Source organism: Cotesia glomerata, linkage group LG9, assembly GCF_020080835.1.
Source record: "Cotesia glomerata isolate CgM1 linkage group LG9, MPM_Cglom_v2.3, whole genome shotgun sequence".
Taxonomy (NCBI): Eukaryota; Metazoa; Arthropoda; class Insecta; order Hymenoptera; family Braconidae; genus Cotesia; species Cotesia glomerata.
The window spans coordinates 7,092,239-7,110,809 of NC_058166.1; the positions used below are offsets into that span (position 1 = coordinate 7,092,239).

The window sequence follows — 18,571 nt, forward strand, 5'->3', positions numbered from 1 at the left end:
TTAGAATCTGGTACTTTTACCATCACTAGAAGATATCGACGATCTTTCTAGAAAAATACCCTTGTTTGAAGGGTCGATCCAGGAAATCAATTAAAAACTTGGGTATGGACTAAAAGTAACTCTAAAAACAACCTGGCAAACTACGAGTAATTAAAACGAGCCAGTACGATTTCTGATCTGAAAAGTGATAAATAAAAGTGATTTATTGGGCACCTAGTGCATAAATTTATTATTTATTGATATTCTATTAGAATTGATATATGCTTAATGAAAATCATTTGCATAATTCTCTTAGCTATTGTTTTTTTATAATTAATTTGAAATAAGACATTAAAATCTATGTTTCAATGAGCCTAATAAGTATTAAAAATGTTGATTTAAAATTTATAAATATTTGAAGAATCGACATGAATACTCTGCCAAATGTTTTTATTTTATAAATTTTGTCTTTATAAAATTCAACTAAAAATTTATGTTTTGATTTAGTTATTAAAATTGAAAAAATTATTCTATTATTATTATTATTATAATTATTATTATTATTATTACTATTATTATCTATGATTATTCTATTATTCTGTAATTTTTACAGGCAATTTTGAATTTAACAAATGTTAAATAAATATATTATGCTTAAAGCTATTTTTCTATATGGTCTAAAAAACTATTTTTCTGTGAACTCTAAAAAAACTAGAGATCAGTTTGCAAAAAAAAAATAGTGGTATACGTATTGAATAAAAAAAGTTTGAAATCAGTTATATTAATAAATGTAAATATGACTGTACAAATTTTGTTCTCCAGTCAAGAAATTTTTTTTTTCTGTGTGCATCAATTCGGAATTGAAAATTCGAAATTACAAACTATGAATTAAATCGTAAGGCTTAATGATGTTTTTGCTTAATAGCAAAAACACATTTTTATTGCGGATCAGCTGATTCGATTATGGAATCCCGTTATCAAGAATTTTGAATAAAAATTTTTAATTTGCTATCTCTTCCAAGAAAAAGTTCATCTTAAATTACATTGTAGAATTCGCGATTTAATTACTAATGAGTTTTTTATGCTGTTTAGATTTTTTATATGGGTTTAGGATTATATTGTTAAAATAAGTTATAATATTAGGTGTCAGCTGATTTAATATCATGAGTTACTTATTAAGTTTTTTCTTTGGAAAATCTATTTTACTTTTATATTAATTTTGATGAGAGAAGTTTGATACTCTCGATTAGCTGATACTGTTGTCAAATTTAGAACTCAAATTGCTTACATAAAATTTTCCTGTAGCTATCAGGTTTGCAAGCAATTTAATCATAAAACTTGTTTTGCAAAATTATATCTAGCGTAGATTATTATTGAAACGCGTATCTTGTCAATTTTATTTTAAGGTATTACATAACTTTTTTTCTATTATTATTGTCGTTTTTTCTACGAACGTAGAATAATGCGAAAGATAAAATTTTTAAAAAGATTTTTATCTTGTTACGCCAAAGAAGTATAACTTCTTACATGCGTGCATAAGTACACATACTTTTTTTTTGCGGAACTAAATTATTATTTTTTTTTTTTTGTCAAAAGAACTCATGGGAAATTCTTATCTATAAATCCAATTCACACTATAAGATGCAATATCAACTGATTAATTTTTATAATTAGGGCTAGGATTTTTCCCCGTTATTTTGAAATAACAATTCATAATTAAATAAATAAATAAATAAATAATCAATAATGTCAAATTTTTTATATCATCGCAAAAACTTTGGTTGCATAAAAGAATTTTTAACTTCCCGTTAAAAATCTTAGATTTTCAAAAATCGGGAAGTTATTGTTTTCACCCCGTCTTGCAAAAATCGAGTTTTCATCAGATCTCGACGTTTTAAGGTCATAGGAAGATTCCCTGACTACCCACGCGGTGGTGTCTGTATGTATGTATGTATGTATGTATGTATGTATGTATATATGTATGTGTGTGTGTGACCAGCCCTTTTGAATAGTGCCAGCCGCGATCGAATTGGTCAAGCCATCCAAAAGTTATGAGAGGTTTACATACTTACACACACACACACACACACACACACACACACACACACACACACACACACACACACACACACACACACACACACACACACACACATGCCAACATATACACACAAACATACTCACACACATACATGCAGACATACAGACACTATCGCGGGAATAGTCAGGGAAGCTTCCTAGAACCTCAAAACGTCGAGATCTGATGAAGACTTGATTTTCGAAAAACGGGGTAGAAACATTAACTTCCCGATTTTTTAAAATTTTCAAGTTTTTTAGCGTGAAGTTAAAAAAATATTATTGTTATTATTATTTTTATTTTATAATAATTTTGATGAATCAATATCAGTCTTTCATGGTTTTAATATTTTTTCAGGTCTATTTTTTTCGGGTCTATTATTTTCAGTCTGTTTTTTCCGGGATTCAAAAAAAATCATAAGAAACATTTCTTATTGAAAATGGAATTCCCTACAACTAAAAACTTTTTTTATGAGATCAATAATTTCACTGTAATATCAAATATTTATACTAATTGTTGTTTGATTAAGGCAAAAGTCTTGGCCTTAATTAAAATATTTAACTAAAAATAAAAAATTGACATGGTTGTGAAGTAATTATAAGTTTTTAATGAACTAACTAATCAACAATTTCAGTTAGCTTTAGCTTACAAGTATATCTAACTAGAATAAACACTTTAAGTAACTAATGCTAAACACTTCCAATATTTAAATTCAAAAAACCACTAGGAATTCAAATTGCGTGCATACGCGCGCGCTTTAATCCTATCCAATCAGGAATCAGTATCCATTCTTCCGAAATTTTCGATACTAAACTAACTTTTAGTTCAACTAAAAATTCAAATTGCGTGCATACGCGCGCACTTTAATCCTAGCCAATAAGAAATCAGTAACCATTCTTTCGAGATTTTCGATACTAAACTAACTTCAGTTCAACTAAAAATTCAAATTGCGTGCATACGCGCGCGCTGTAATCCTAGCCAATAAGAAATCAGTAACCATTCTTCCGAGATATTCGATACTTAACTAACTTCAGTTCAATCATCAATTTTATATTATAGGATTTGATCATAAATGACTTTTTAGTTAAAAAAGCCATAATAAAGAATTTTCATTTATAAAAATCATTAACATTCAGTTATGCCAGCATGAGCTAATTGACATTCATCATAATCGCCTTTAAATAAAACATACACGTTGGGTGTTATAATTAAAATTTTCTTACTATTCAGCTGATCAGCAGTTTCAGTTTTTTTTAATTAAAATATTAATAGCTGACTAGTGTACTTAAAATAATAAGACGTAAATAGCTTTTGAATAAATTGATCAAGCTTGATGGGCTGAGTGGTAATAATTGACGCAGTTTCTTATACTTTGTAGAAAGTCTGAAAATATAGAAATAATTTCTTGGAAAGTTAAAAATTGATCTAAAATATTTTCTTCGATGAATCAACCAATAAAAAGTTTTCATTCATAATACGTATAAACATTATGAGAAGTCAATATCAGCTGATTAATAGAATATGTGAGAATAGAATTTAATATTCTATAACAGGTATAATGTTAAAAATACCCCACGCGTATAAAACAGATATGCACTGCTGTAGATATGAGCGAGAGTGAGATTCCCAAATGAGGTCCTAAAGTTGGGGTGTCAGATACTCCCCACGCGATTAATAATTTAATACAATTTTAATTTTTGACAATACACAAAAAAACATCGTATATATGAACTTATTATGTCATATATTGAAAATATATACAATAAAATAGCACGTGTCCAACGGGTCCGCGAAAACCATACTGGATAAACATATATATATATATATATATATATATATATATATATATATATATATATATATATATACTACTATATATATATATATATATATAAATTATGAAGCTGAAAAAAAGTGAGCTGTTAAAACCTTAAGTGAAGTTTAAGGACGTACATAGATTTAAAATTATTGTAGTAGATTTTTCACCATGTTGAAAACAAGCAACAACGTTCACTATAAATAGGTATGTCAAGACACTTAAAAAAAAACAAAATCGAATGTAGGTTATTCTTAAATCTGTCAAATGAAGTTAGATGGGGCTAATGAAAAAATTTTCTGAATCATTTTAAGATTATTGATGAAATTCGGAATTTTTTTTTAATCTCGAATAGGGCTGTACAATTTGGCCGGTTAGGCCGGCTAAAAAAGTTAGCTAAGTTAATTAGCCAGTTAGCTGGCCAGCTTAGCTAATTTAACCGATTAGACGAATTAGCTTAGCTAATTAGCCAACGGCTTAACCGGTTAACCTAGCTTAACTCAGCTAATTAGCCAACTGCTAAACCGGTTAAATAGTTAATTTTTTATATGCTATTTGTTGTATACTGAGATGTGTATAAGTATTGAAATTAATGTTAACCTCATTTTATGGGAAAAAAATCATGAAGAACAACAGAAAAAACGAGAGTAAAGTAATTTAATGACCTATGAATTAACTAATTTTTTTTAAATAGAAAACAGTAATAGAATAATTTATTAAGTGGGTCATTCCATGTCAAATCGACCAATAGTTGGAATCGACTCTTTCCGATTTGGATGAAATTTAATCACAAGTTTGCTTTTATCATAAAACAAAGTTGTGCCAAAGGAAAAAATTTTTTTCGAAAAGTTATGCAAAATTAAAACTCACAATTTTCAGATTTTTCAAATTTATTTTTGTAATATCTCGGAAACTATTATAGTTACAGATATAGGCTAAAGTTAATTTTAAAGGGTATACTTAGGACTGTAATAAAAATTTTTTTCGGGTAAAATTTTTGAAAAATCAAAAAGTAGGAAAATTTTGAAATTTAAAAAATCGTAAAAATCAAAGCTCACTATGAAATTTTTGGCTCCTTTTATTTACAGAGTACCTCTTACTAATCTTCAAATATACTGAAATTTTCAAGAGGGTCTTCTTTTTTTCACTTTTTTTATCATGCATGTTCATGCGCCAAAAATGTTTACAATTTTTTCTTGTGACCAACTTGGGAGTAGTACAGATAACATTTGCATTTTCTTATTATTGAGAATAATAAAATTAAATAATTATTTAATTTAACATCATTCGAAGTTTAAAAAAAAAAATTTATTTTCCCAAATTCAAAAATTAAATCTTCGAAAAAAAAAGAACACTCTCTTGAAAATTTCATAATATTTTAAGATTAGTAAGAGGTACTCTGTAAATATATCTGTAACTATAATACAGACAATAAAAGTTTCAGTTATCAATTGATTTTAAATCTCGCGAAGTGTGCATCACTGCACATCGTTATTTATGAAATGAACAATTGAAAATTTTATTATTCAAGTACTGTAACTTTATAAAACTAATTTTCATACCCTTTGATTATATAATTCTTTACATAAAACATAGAAGAGACCCAACAATGTTCATATGAATATAAATAATTTACCTTTTATATTACTTATATCATCCTGTGATACTTCTTGAAGATGCTTATGATCTGATCTTATTTTTAGGCAGAGTTTTATAGCTATTTCATCAGACCAGTAGCCATTTAAAAGACAATTCACTCTTGTTTTTATGTCAATGGCGTCTTGCGCTCTTTCGTACCAGTCCTTATCTATGGCGATACCACTCAGTACTTCTACCTATACACAAGAATAAGTTGAATAACAAAATTAAACAAAAGAATTGAAAATGATAGAGTACTCTACTTCATTGGGTTACAATGCTTATATTTATCAATGTTGACACTTTTTATCAAAAAAAGAGTCGAGCTTTGGACATTTTAGCAGTCATAGTTGATGTTGAGTTTAAATAATTATTACAAAACTTTAAGAAACATTAGGATAACGGTAGACCCTCAAGGCCATCCCTGGAACTTCCCGCCTATTCTATACCTAAACGCTTGAAGTTGCACTTACGACGTTTTGAGCTCTTCGAGCTCATAAATACAATTTGTGCGTTGTTTGAGCTCTTTGAGCTCAAAAAAATAGGTTTTGTATGCTTTTGATCTCTTCGAGCTCAAAAATTTGATAGTAGTTAGATAAAACATTTTTTGAATTTTCAAATCGCAATAACTTTTGAATGAATGAACCGATTTTTACACGGTTGATGGCATTCGACGCAGTTTTTTAAGCTAAAAAGATAAAGAATTTTTAAGTTTCAATTGATAGAACGAAAAATTCCGGAGTAATTCCGAAAAAACACTTTTTTCGGTTTTATTTCGTCAACTCACGAACGAATCAACCGATTTTGGCCGGACTAGCGGCGATCGACGTGGTTTTTTTATGTTAAGAGCTGATTAGTTTTTGAAAATGATCGGTAAAGGCGTTTAAAAGTTATTCCAAAAAAACCACATTTGAAAAAAATTTTTTTGTAATTTTTTTGCAATTCAAAATCTAAGTTCAGTCAAGCCCTTTCGAATGGCACCAACCGCGATCAAATCGGTTAAGCTGTTCAAAAATTATGAAAAGTTTACACACACACACACACACACACACACACACACACACACACACACACATGCATGCATACATACATACAGACACTATCGCGGGAATAGTCAGGGAAGCTTCCTAAGACCTCGAAACGTTGAGATTCGATGAAACCTCGATTTTAGCAAAACGGGGTGAAAACAATAACTTCCCGTTTTTTGAAAATCTTCGATTTTCATAGCGGGAAGTTAAAAAATGTTATTCATGGATCGGCACAAAAAAAGATGATCTCGATAAAATTTTATGAATCCCATTATTTTTCTAATTTCATTCATGCTATAAATAAATTCTTAAAGAACCAAAATTCACAAATTCTGTTTGTGACTGATAAATTGAAAGTAACTTACAACTTCCAGAATTGTAGCTCCAATATTTATTTATTTAATTGTTATTTTAATTTAACGTCTAAAATTGGCTTTCGCGCAACAGTTCTGGCATGCGTGCGCCACCACTGTAGTGAGCGTAGTTTTTAAATAATTTTTTTGTCCAAATAAATATTAATTGAAAAATTTGAAAAAATTCTGATGTCATTTAGACACTTCAAAGAATATAATTTCGCGATAATAAAAGTTGTATTACCATTATTCAAATGTTTATAAACATTTTTTACGAGTTTATGTAGTAACAAAAAGCGGTATGAAAGTATAAATAATAAATCTATAAATTTTTCGTTTTTTAAATCCTTTTCATAAACATACTTAATAAGAAAACGTTATGAAAGTTAATGAGAAATTTTTATTCAATTAATTATTAATTTTTGAAGTAAAATAGTATTTAATATACTTTCATTATTGTCAATGTTGAGGATGTGAAGTTAACATTACAAAGTTCATATTTTTAACGAACTTAAAAAAAATTGATTAATATTAAGCTGTTTAACTTTAATGAAAATTGACAGCAGAAATTTTATAATTTTTCCAACAATAAAATTATCGCAAAAAAAAATTTTTTTTTAAATTGACATGTGAAATTTAAAAAAAAATAAAAAATGCAATTTTTTATAAATTATTTTTTAAAACAAATTTGTTTGTTACAAAAAATTAGTAAAATTGAAAAGTGACAGCTAAATTTCATGTCATTTAATTTTATGTATTGATTGTTTCAAATAAATTTATTTTTTGTTAATTAATATTAATTACTTTGTATTTATTATTTGAAATACATTTGTTTCTTTTTTTTTTCAACTTTTCATTTCGTTTTTAGAGGCTGGGGAGGCCCCTAAACCCCGATTTTGTGCCCGCATATATGGCCGCATTTGTAATAACAAATAGTATGTGCAACTCATGTAGCATTGTCGATTACCCACTCAAGCGAATGAGCGCAATCGCTTCGCTCGTGCGTTCAACTTCGCTTTCGCAAACAATCGACAAATTGTCCCACTCGCTGCACAACATACTATTAGGATTAGAAATAATTCTTCATGATTCAAAATTTTTAATAGTAATCAAATTATATTCAATCATAAATAGATATTTAAACTTACTTTTTTTCTTGAACTCGTTTTTGGTTCAGAATTTTTTTTAATAGAAGTTACTTTAGTGTCTTTGTTAACTTTTAAATCAGATTTATCGAAGGAAGAAGATGAGTTAATTCCAAGTTTGTTTGTTTCTGGTAATACGGTAGAAAAGCTCTGAAAATAATGAAAAGTTGAAAATTTTTTCGCAACAGCTGTTTTTGCAGAAGTTGTAAATTATATAAATGTTTCGAATACTTACGCCCGCTTTACTTTTATTGGTATCGATCATTTCTGTTTCGTCCAAGATTTTCATATGAAGTATTTTAGGTTTTGATGATAAATTATTTTCTATGCCACTTTGCTTAACCGGACTGATGTCATCATTTAAATTTACAATTGTTGAAGCTTCCTGCATATCCTCAGATAACTGTAATTTTAAGAATAAGCTCTAATTAATAATGCATTTCATAGTTCAAAAATCTAATAGTTTTTAAAAAAAATTAAAAAATTTTTTTTTTTTATCAAAGTAAATTTTTTTTAAATTGGCCGACAATGAGAATATGAATTGTTACATTTTTTTAATGTTTAGCCAATTAAAAAAAAATTTTTTCAAAAATTTTTGAAATTTTTTTTTCAAAAAAAAATTTTTTTCAATTGGCTATTTTTGATAAGTGTCAATTTAATCTCCATTTAATTATCTTGACAATAGTATGCAAAATATATTGATTCCGTGAACTAACAAGACTATAATAATACAAATAGTTGCCGAAATGAGGAGAGATAAATTTGTCGATCGTAAAGCATTCTTTGATGCTTCGCATCATAAGTCGTGCAATTACAAAAGCCCAAGGCTTCATAACCAACTAATAATGTAACAAAATATTTATTATAATGATGGAGATAGACATTAAAACTTACCGGTTTTTCACTACCCACTGTACAGGTTTGCTCATCTACACCTGTACTTAGTTTATTTTGTTTACTCGTTTCAATAACAGCTTTAGTTATTCCACTTTGACTTGACTCTGAATCAGATTCAGTTGACCCATAGTGAAAAGAGGCAGAAGTATTGGTCTTATTACTATGTTTCGATAAATCGTCACCTGAGTCCTGAAAATTTTCAACAGTTGGATATTTTTTTCGACAATTTTTTTTTTAAACAAAAATATTCAAGAATATTTGAAGTATATTAGTTGTTATCAACACTGTCCAATTCTTTTATTCATTTTCTATGCTATACTTTGTGGACGTATAACATGTAGTCATTTTGAACTCTTTCATTCAATAACAACTGCTCAAAAATTATAAATTAATTCTGTAATTCGATTACTTACATACGGTGAAATTTCATCGTAATTAATCGGTTTTTCTTTATTAACGTCTTCAGTTTTGCGTCCAACAGATTTCGAGGTGTTATTAATTGAATCCGTTTCTTGTAAAACCGCAGAATCCTGAAATTTAAAAATTCAATGTTAGTCAATTGTCATTGTAAGTTCATAGAATTGAGTTGCTTCTATAGAATGTTAAACCAAAATTCATTAACGATTGGATATTATTGAAACAAGCAATTTGTCACACATAAAAAAGACGCAGTTTAAAATAAAAAGATTTACTGGTTGGGAATTGTACTGTTGAGTATCATTTCCATAACCAAAGTAGCACCTGATGGCTGTTCCCAGTATGTCAAAACCAAAATTAATTAAATAATGGTTCATTTCATTGTAAAGTTCGAAAGAAGATGATAAAATATACTTTCCAGTTTTTGAATACTTTTCAAATGTAAATATTACAATCATCAAAATTTTTTGTAAATACGATATTAAAAATCATTGAAATGTTATGCCCATTCCCTGTGTAGTTTAAGTACTGGATGTTTTATTTTATGTTAATGACCAATATATTAAATAAATTAGCATGAAAAAGCTGTGGTTTGTGCTAACCGGCCATGAACTTATGCAGCTAATCACAACAAGCTTTCAACTATTCATATATTCATTCATACTACATTAAAAAAGCATTCCAACAAAATTCAAATTAGTGGCTTGGATATAGTGGTGGTGGAAACTGAGTACATATTCATGTTAAAAGAAAAAAATTAGTATTTATAAGTTTCATTCAAGCATTATTGCTAAAAACAATTGTTGTAATAACTTACTTTTTATCACCATGATGATTTTTGTAAGTTGCTGTTTAATATTAAAAAACTGATAATCATATCCTAAATAACAGAGTCTATTTTTCTGGTAATACGAAAAATTTTTGTTATTCTATTATAACTAAAATTATTCTTATTACAGTTATTGTTATTTATGTAAATATATTATTATTGATATTTCATATGAATAAAGGCATCGATTTTTTTATAAATATTTTTAAATTGATTACCTTTCTTTGAGAAAAATACATTCCATCACTAGAGTTAATCACATCTTTTCTGGCATCGGATAGTCTTTTCTGAAAAATGAAAAGAAAAATAAAATCGAAAAATGAAGAATGATTTAGGATGAATCGATTAATAACTGAACTTACTTTAATTTTTTTAGTCTCGGTAATTTCATCCTTACGCGAATCAGCTTTTCTTTTCCGGTTAGATTTTTTTTCGGGTTTTTTTTTCTTTATAACTCTCTTCAATTGTTTTGAATTTTCATCCTTTAATTTTTCAGCTGAATCTGTAAGGAAATCATTACGCAAATAAACACGATTGAATATTTATTAGAAAAAAAAGAAAATAGACACAGTGTAAATTATTTTCAAAATACAACACTGAAGTTCATAGACATCTGACACTTTCTTAAATTTTTAAAACAATTAAAATATTATGAATTATTAAGGACATCTCAATAGAAAAAATTCTAAATGTAACAATTGGTATAAATTATAAGAAAGAATTTTCAAAACCCTTTTCCCTTATAAAAATTCGGTATAAACATTAAAAAATTTGTCATTTATCTGTTGAAATCAGTGTCATCGTATGAATAAATGTTTTTTATATTACCATCATTTCCGAGAATTTGTACATAAATGGCCTTTTTGTTATTAAAAATAACGAATTTCTCCTCGTCATTGTATGTTCCAGCGGCTGCAATTGGATTATAAACAAGTTTGCCATTTTCTTCATTTTCGATGAATATTTCCTTTCTTGAAATAATTTCATCTCTGTCAGAATTTTCGCGATTAATCAAGAAAAACTTGCGAATAGCCATTTTAACTCTGAAAAAATAATAAATATTAATTTGAAGATATACGTTGACCATTCATTTATTTTTTTTTATTTCACAAATTATTATAAACGCATTTTATCATGATACTGAAATTAACTAATATTCGGCTATTTTTTTTATTTTTATAATACAGAAATTAAAATGAAAACAATTTTTTTGAAAATTTACACTTATATAATTTCTTGGTTAACTTTTACCTGAGAAAATTTATTCGGAATAATAGAATTGTTATTAGAACCAAATACTTACTTGTTGATTTCAGTATCATATTTTATCACCATACAAAAAAAATCACTTAACCTAGCTTTCAATTACCATATGAATTCATTCGCATATACATAATTAGTTTTTCAGATCAAACAAATATAGAGTACGTACCTTCTTGAAGGTGAAAATAATAAAATTCTACCGATATTTGCAAACAATCACTTGAAAATATTTATTAATAAAAATTCACTTAGAGGCTAACGATGGATAAGTGAAATGAAGTATGACAACAACGTCTGCGAGGCAGTGATATGAGATGACATGCGCAAGCGTCTTTAGCGAAAGTAAAAAATGGCCGCTTTTGTAATGCCTCTAGATGCATCCAGCAGATGACGCTACCAGCAGTGAAGTGCAAATTTAAATGTAATTTAGATTATATTAAATTATTTTATTAATTCATAATTTAAATAGTGAACACTGTCCAAATTAGAAAGTTTAGGTTCTGTATCGTTGAATATTTATTTTATAGAGTATATTTTGTTTCAAATAAATGTATATTTTGTATATTTTGTTTCAAATAAATACTTTTAATTACGAATTCAAAATTTTCAAAGTAAGAAATTTATTTTTTAAATGAACTTTAGATATCTGAAAATTTTTAATTATTGTAAATACTTAGCAAAATACGTCAAAATTCTTCTAAGATAGAGACCATGTTAAAATGGAAGCTTTGAATATTTCTGATTTCGAAAAAATAGATACTGATTAAAAAAATTAGAAAAGAATCCGCAAAATTCTGTATTATTTTTACGTCATAGCAACTGACGAAATGTCATACATGTTCACTAAATTAATTAAGTTCTCATTAAACCTTTATACTATTTATCTTCAATATGAATCTTCAATGAAAATATGAAATTACTCAAAATTGTAGCATTGGATTTCCACAAGATTTTGCAAAATGTTATGAAATTTTATCCCTGAATAAAAAAAAGTATTGAGACAAAGAAAAAAGTATTGAAAAGTATTGGATTGACTACAAAACCAATACTTTTCAACACTTTTTTCTCAATACTTTTTTTTTTATCAGGGATGGAACTTCATCAGATTTCAAACAAATTTATCAAGTTTTAATACCATAACTTCACGAAATTTATAATATTAAGATTTCGTGAGTCAATTTTATTCCGTAGATTGTCATCTTATAATGAGCTATCAAAATACTCGAGATACATTTTCATAGACGGATTTTCAGAAGCTTTATCTTTATTCTGAACGAACTTTTAATCTTATTGCCAAGCCAATTAAATAATCTTACGTTTATTTATGTTGAAGTTTAAATATTGATGTTAAGTTCGCTTATAAAAATATCTTAGTTTTAGGATCTTATATATTTTGAGAGAAACATTTGAAAATAAGTTAACAATCAATAACAATTTCTTATTTAACATTGAGTATCATAATAACAATAATAAAAAAGGCCATTCGGCTGTCAAAATAGAAGTAAATTTAATTTTATTATTCTATTAATCATAGTTACAATTAAATTATAACGTATGATTTTTATTGTAATTATAACAATCGAAGTTTAAACAGTTATTACATTTAATTTGGTTTATTAAATTAATTTTGTATAATATCGACTAAAATTTATAATTTCTGAAGTTTCTTTAAGTAGATTTGATTAGAAATGTAACTATTGCATTAGTCCTCATGGTAAAATTTTCACCTGATTTTGCTATCATAGGTCATAATTAGTGAAGTAAGTTCCAAAAATACCATTGGTTAAAAAATTTATGCATATAAATACATACATGTATAAACTTTTGAACGAACTACATTTTCTGACTCAGCTCGACAAACCGAGTCAAAAAATTTTTAAAAGTTTAGACGGCTGCAATAGTTTCAATTTTCACGAAATCAACTAATAATAATAATAATATTCATAATAATAATAATAATAATAATAATAATAATAATAATAATACCATTAACAATAATATTGATAATAAATCAAGCAATCAGTCGGTCTCCCAACAATTTGCTAATTTGAACACAAAAGTTGCATTTGTATTTGAAATTTTTATAGCTGGTACAAATTTACTAGTTAATTTTACAAAAATGACTCTTTTATTATCATTTACTTGTTTGATGAAGTTGGTACCAAATGAATTTCGCAATATTTTATAGCAATTAAGAAAGATACCGCGTATAGTAAGATTATCAAATTGAAAGCTCACAATTCTAATCATTTCACCGTAACCGTAACCCTTGCAGTACACAATAGAGTTACAGTATTTGAGATCTTTATTAGTTGTAGAACAGTAATGTATACCAGCAATTTTTATTTTATCGGAACTTAATACATTATTAAATCCGTCGTAACCAGCTTTCATTAGAACCGCTTTTTCACAGTCAGTCAGTTGTGTGTCTTTAACTTTGGTTAGTTTAATATCTTCACTTGCTTTAATACCCCTACATCAATACATTTCAACACTTTTTGTACAAATTTTCTTTTCTCTAGGGATATGCCTTTTTTATATGTTTCATTTTCAATAAACTTATTCATAAAAAATCTAGTAACAATTTGTTGTTCTCTTCCTTGTGGACTGGTCACTTTATCTACTACAATCTTCTTGTTCCAACTTTCATAAATAAAAGCATTATTACACCACATTGGTCCCCAGTTCTTGACAGTATCTGCCAAGTGGGTAAGCAAGTGAATATTTGAGCTAATATTAACGATTCCAAAATAATTTTCGAAAAGCTTCACGAATTTTGTGACAAGATTTCGGGCAGTCATTAAATCATTAATGGTCAAAGAGTCGCTGTTAAAATAGTGATAAGCCTGAGAAAGCATAGCGATATGATTAACATATTTTGGTTTCAAAATACCTTCCAAACATGCTGGTGCGTACTCAAGCCAATTCCTCCACTCTGAAGCCTTCCAAACTGAATATTTTGTGATCGATCGAGGTGTACGAGAGCGTCGTGTTGGCGGTCGTATTGACAAGAGCCGTTTATCAATTCTTGCCATAACGTTTTTAGAGCCAATATAATAGAGTTCGTTTGTGTTTGTGATCAATAGTGTTGTGTATTGCTTGACTACTCCAAGATAAAGGGCATGCATGGAGTCAACAACTACACCTGATTGTAGGTTGAATTCTGGTAATTTGCTCAGTGAAGATATTCCTTTTACACCTTTGATTACTGATTGAGTTGTGTATGCTGTTTCCATATCTTTTCTTAGTTCCTCATCCGTCCTGAGTGGCCCAAAACTGTGACTAACGGGATAAACATGCTTTGATGATGTGTGCATCCCGTCGGCGTAGCAAAAAGAGCAACCAAAGTACCCATTATATTGCGTAGTTCGTAATACTTTCACACGTGCTGGGGAATCAAAACAGCGAGTTGTTACGATGAATTTAGATGTTTTAGTACAATTAACGGACATTTTCCATGTAAAACCACTTTCGTTAATTTTCATCAAGATCTGTTATGATTGGGTGAAAAAAGTTATTCATAACTGGTTGATCAATGTCCACGTATATTCCAACCAGAAGTATATATACTTTTTCCGTAGATGAGGTGGTAGTTCGTTTATTTGTAGATATACAGGCCAAGCACTGGCTTTTGACGATTTTGATACTTGGCATCCGTCGGTGTTTAATGAGAACGAAAAATTATCAGTATTACTCGAAAATTTTCCTGGTAAACACAGCTGTCGATACGATTCCCCATCGTAAATATCTTCTATAGCGTTAACGTTCTCTTTAGTCCTCCAAAATCGATATTGCAATAATCGATAAATATTCGGAACTCTAAATATTTCATTCAACTGAGCTATTAAATTTATTTGTAAGAAATAACTTGGCTTCTTATCTTGATTATCAGGACCATATGCTTTACACGGACATTCGCGTTCTATTTCTTTCCCTTTTCCAAGTGGACCTTTACAATTTGGACAATATAAATGCCTTATCACTACCTTATTGTTTCTATTTAGAAGCTTCCATAACATTTTTTTTGTTGTTGGTAATTTGTTTCCATTATTAGTGACTTTGATCCACTTCAATATATTCAGTGTAGCTTCATATGAAAGATTGAATTTAGTCGAAATGGCCAAAATTGCAATTAAATAATCACCATGATTTATATTAGGCTTGCATCTTATCGGTAACTGGAACAAAAATTTTGAAGCTCTCATAAATCGTAATGCCATATCATCATCATCATCATCATCCTCATCATCATCATCATCATCATCATCATCATCATCATCATCATCGTCATCATCATCATCATCATCATCATCATCATCATCATCATCATCATCATCATCATCATCATCATCTGCATCATCTTCATCATCATCATCATCATCACCATCGTCATCATCGTCATCGCCATCATCATCATCATCATCATCATCCGTAGTATCTGCATCAGCATCATCATCATCATCACCACCATCATTATCATTGTCATCGGAGTTATTGAACCTAGTAGCTACAACATCAGTGTTCTGATTATCATCATTGGCATTGTAATCAGTAATATTAAAAATCATTCTATCATCGTGGTTCGTATCTGTGGTTGAAGCTTCACTATTACCATCGCTAACATTATTATGGTTAGGGAAATCATTCGTAAATGGATTTAATTCTGAATCTATCCTATCGTTTGTATTACTTCGGTCCCTTTTTTTCTTCTCAATGTTTCGATGCTTGATATTATTGCCAATGACAATATTGTTAACATTCGGACTTCTATCAATATCATCATCATCATTATCATCATCATCATCATCATCATCATCATCATCATCATCATCATCATCATCATCATCATCTGCATCATCTTCATCATCATCATCATCATCACCATCGTCATCATCGTCATCGCCATCATCATCATCATCATCATCATCCGTAGTTTCTGCATCAGCATCATCATCATCATCACCACCATCATTATCATTGTCATCGGAGTTATTGAACCTAGTAGCTACAACATCAGTGTTCTGATTATTATCATTGGCATTGTAATCAATAATATTAAAAATCATTCTATCATCGTGGTCCGTATCTGTGGTTGAAGCTTCACTATTACCATCGCTAACATTATTATGGTTAGGGAAATCATTCGTAAATGGATTTAATTCTGAATTTATCCTATCGTTTGTATTACTTCGGTCCCTTTTTTTCTTCTCAATGTTTCGATGCTTGATATTATTGCTAATGACAATATCGTTAACATTCGGACTTCTATCAACATCATCATCATCATTATCATCATCCACATCATCATCATCATCATCATTATCATCATCCACATCATCATCATTATCATCATCCACATCATCATCATCATCATTATCATCATCCACAGTATCATCATCATCATCATCATCATTATCATCATCCACAGTATCATCATCATCATCCACAGTATCATCATCATCATCATCATCAACTCATCATCAAAATCATCATCATTATCATCATCATTATCATCATCCACAGTATCGTCATCATCATCATCATCATCATCATCATCATCATCATTATCTACAGTATCTTCTTCATCATCATCCACAGTATCTTCATTATCATCATCCGTAGTATCTGCATTATCATCATCTGCAGTGTCTGCATCAGCATCACCATCATCCGCCGTTTCTGCATCGTCATCATCATTATCATCTTCCGCCGTATCTGCATTAGTGTTATTATCACTATCATCGCAATCATCATTATAATCAGCAACGATAATATCTGCATCACAATAATCAGAAACAGTTCTGAATTTCCTTGGTAATTTCCTAAGTGATTATATCGATTATTACTATATTTCAATTAAAAGTTAAATTGTTAATGGACGTTTTACATACCGCTTTTCTATACGTTGAGTAGTCATGAGATCATCATAAGAAAAACTGCCAACCATTGTCGAAAACCGATGAGACGCTGAGAGTTTACGAATCTATAGCATAAGAAGTTATTGAATTTAATGAGGAATATAAGGAAAAAAAGAGCTATTATTAAATCTGATAGTTTAAAGTTTTAACAAGCCTGAACAATAAATTTTAATTTCCAATGAATTTTAGAAAATTTCAGTCATATCAAACAATTTCATTTAATTTAATTTTGAAATTATTTTTTTATCGAAAAATATTACTCCAAATATTTTCAACACAAGCTTGTGCCCTTTTTGGTGATTTTTGTTAAATTCACAATGAAAGGTAGAAGACCCAATACGGTTCAATGGTAGAATGGTTGAATGATACAATAAATGGTAAAAGATCCAACATGCAATCATGTAGATTCAGATAGACTCCTGACATGGTCCAATGTCAATAGTGATTCAAGTTTTTTGGTGCACTTTTTAGTGAGTCTACATTAATTTTTATTGTTCATTAAACAAAAACCCCCAAAAATATAGGTTTTTGCTAAAAATGTTGTGATAAATCATTTTGATAAAAAATGATTTCAAGATTGAGTGGATTGGAGTAGCTGTCATGAGATAAAATTAATTAACAATTTAGAAATTTACTAATCTTCACAATAAATGATATTAAAAAAAAAATTTTAATATGGATTTTATTCAGCTGAGTATTTATCTCAATAATAAAAAATATAAAAATGTATACAACTTTACTTCGATAAGAAATGTAGTACTGACACAAGATGAAAAAGCAAAAAATGCGAAATTCAACACAATTATTGAATAATTACCTTCGCAAATGAAGCTTTCGGTGAGACAAAATTGGAATTACGAATTTGTAAAAATGCCATCACTTGATATACATTAATATTCTATTCAAAAGTAATTCACTTCAATTTATTTTTTTACTATCGCACATTTGTTTACATTAATACTCTGTCTTTAATTTTAAGGTTATGAGTATATAGTAAACTTTGCTCATCAAAAGTAAAGATATACAGTACAGTTTACGGTATTTTCACCGTACTTGTATACGATACGCGCGCACGCGCGCGTCAGAATGTTAGCATGGAATTATATATATTATCGTGCTTATGATATGTTTGACCGATCACGTTATGAATCGTTGGCTTACACGGTATATTTTAATATTTTTAATCTAAATTATACTTATGGATGAAATAT

General features: G+C 28.6%; 1 protein-coding gene across 1 annotated transcript; it reads right to left on the bottom strand.

Moving 5' to 3' along the window:
* Positions 1 to 3,181: 3,181 nt before the first annotated feature.
* On the bottom strand, positions 3,182 to 18,200 carry LOC123272189. Its single transcript, XM_044738888.1, has 5 exons — positions 18,178 to 18,200; positions 8,272 to 8,439; positions 8,040 to 8,186; positions 5,509 to 5,707; positions 3,182 to 3,231 (listed from the first exon to the last, which is right to left on the bottom strand). Exons 2-5 carry the CDS (start codon positions 8,425 to 8,427, stop codon positions 3,182 to 3,184), a joined length of 552 nt encoding a protein of 183 aa, XP_044594823.1. The 5' UTR covers positions 8,428 to 8,439; positions 18,178 to 18,200.
* Positions 18,201 to 18,571: the final 371 nt, after the last annotated feature.

Coding starts and splice junctions, on each gene's coding strand:
- LOC123272189 (XM_044738888.1), bottom strand. CDS start 8,427: ATGCAGGAAGCTTCAACAATTGTAAATTTAAATGATGACATCAGTCCG. Junction 5,708..8,039: donor AAACGAGTTCAAGAAAAAAA/GTAAGTTTAAAT, acceptor TCTTGTGTATAG/GTAGAAGTACTGAGTGGTAT. Junction 3,232..5,508: donor TGATATAAGTAATATAAAAG/GTAAATTATTTA, acceptor TTTTATTTAAAG/GCGATTATGATGAATGTCAA.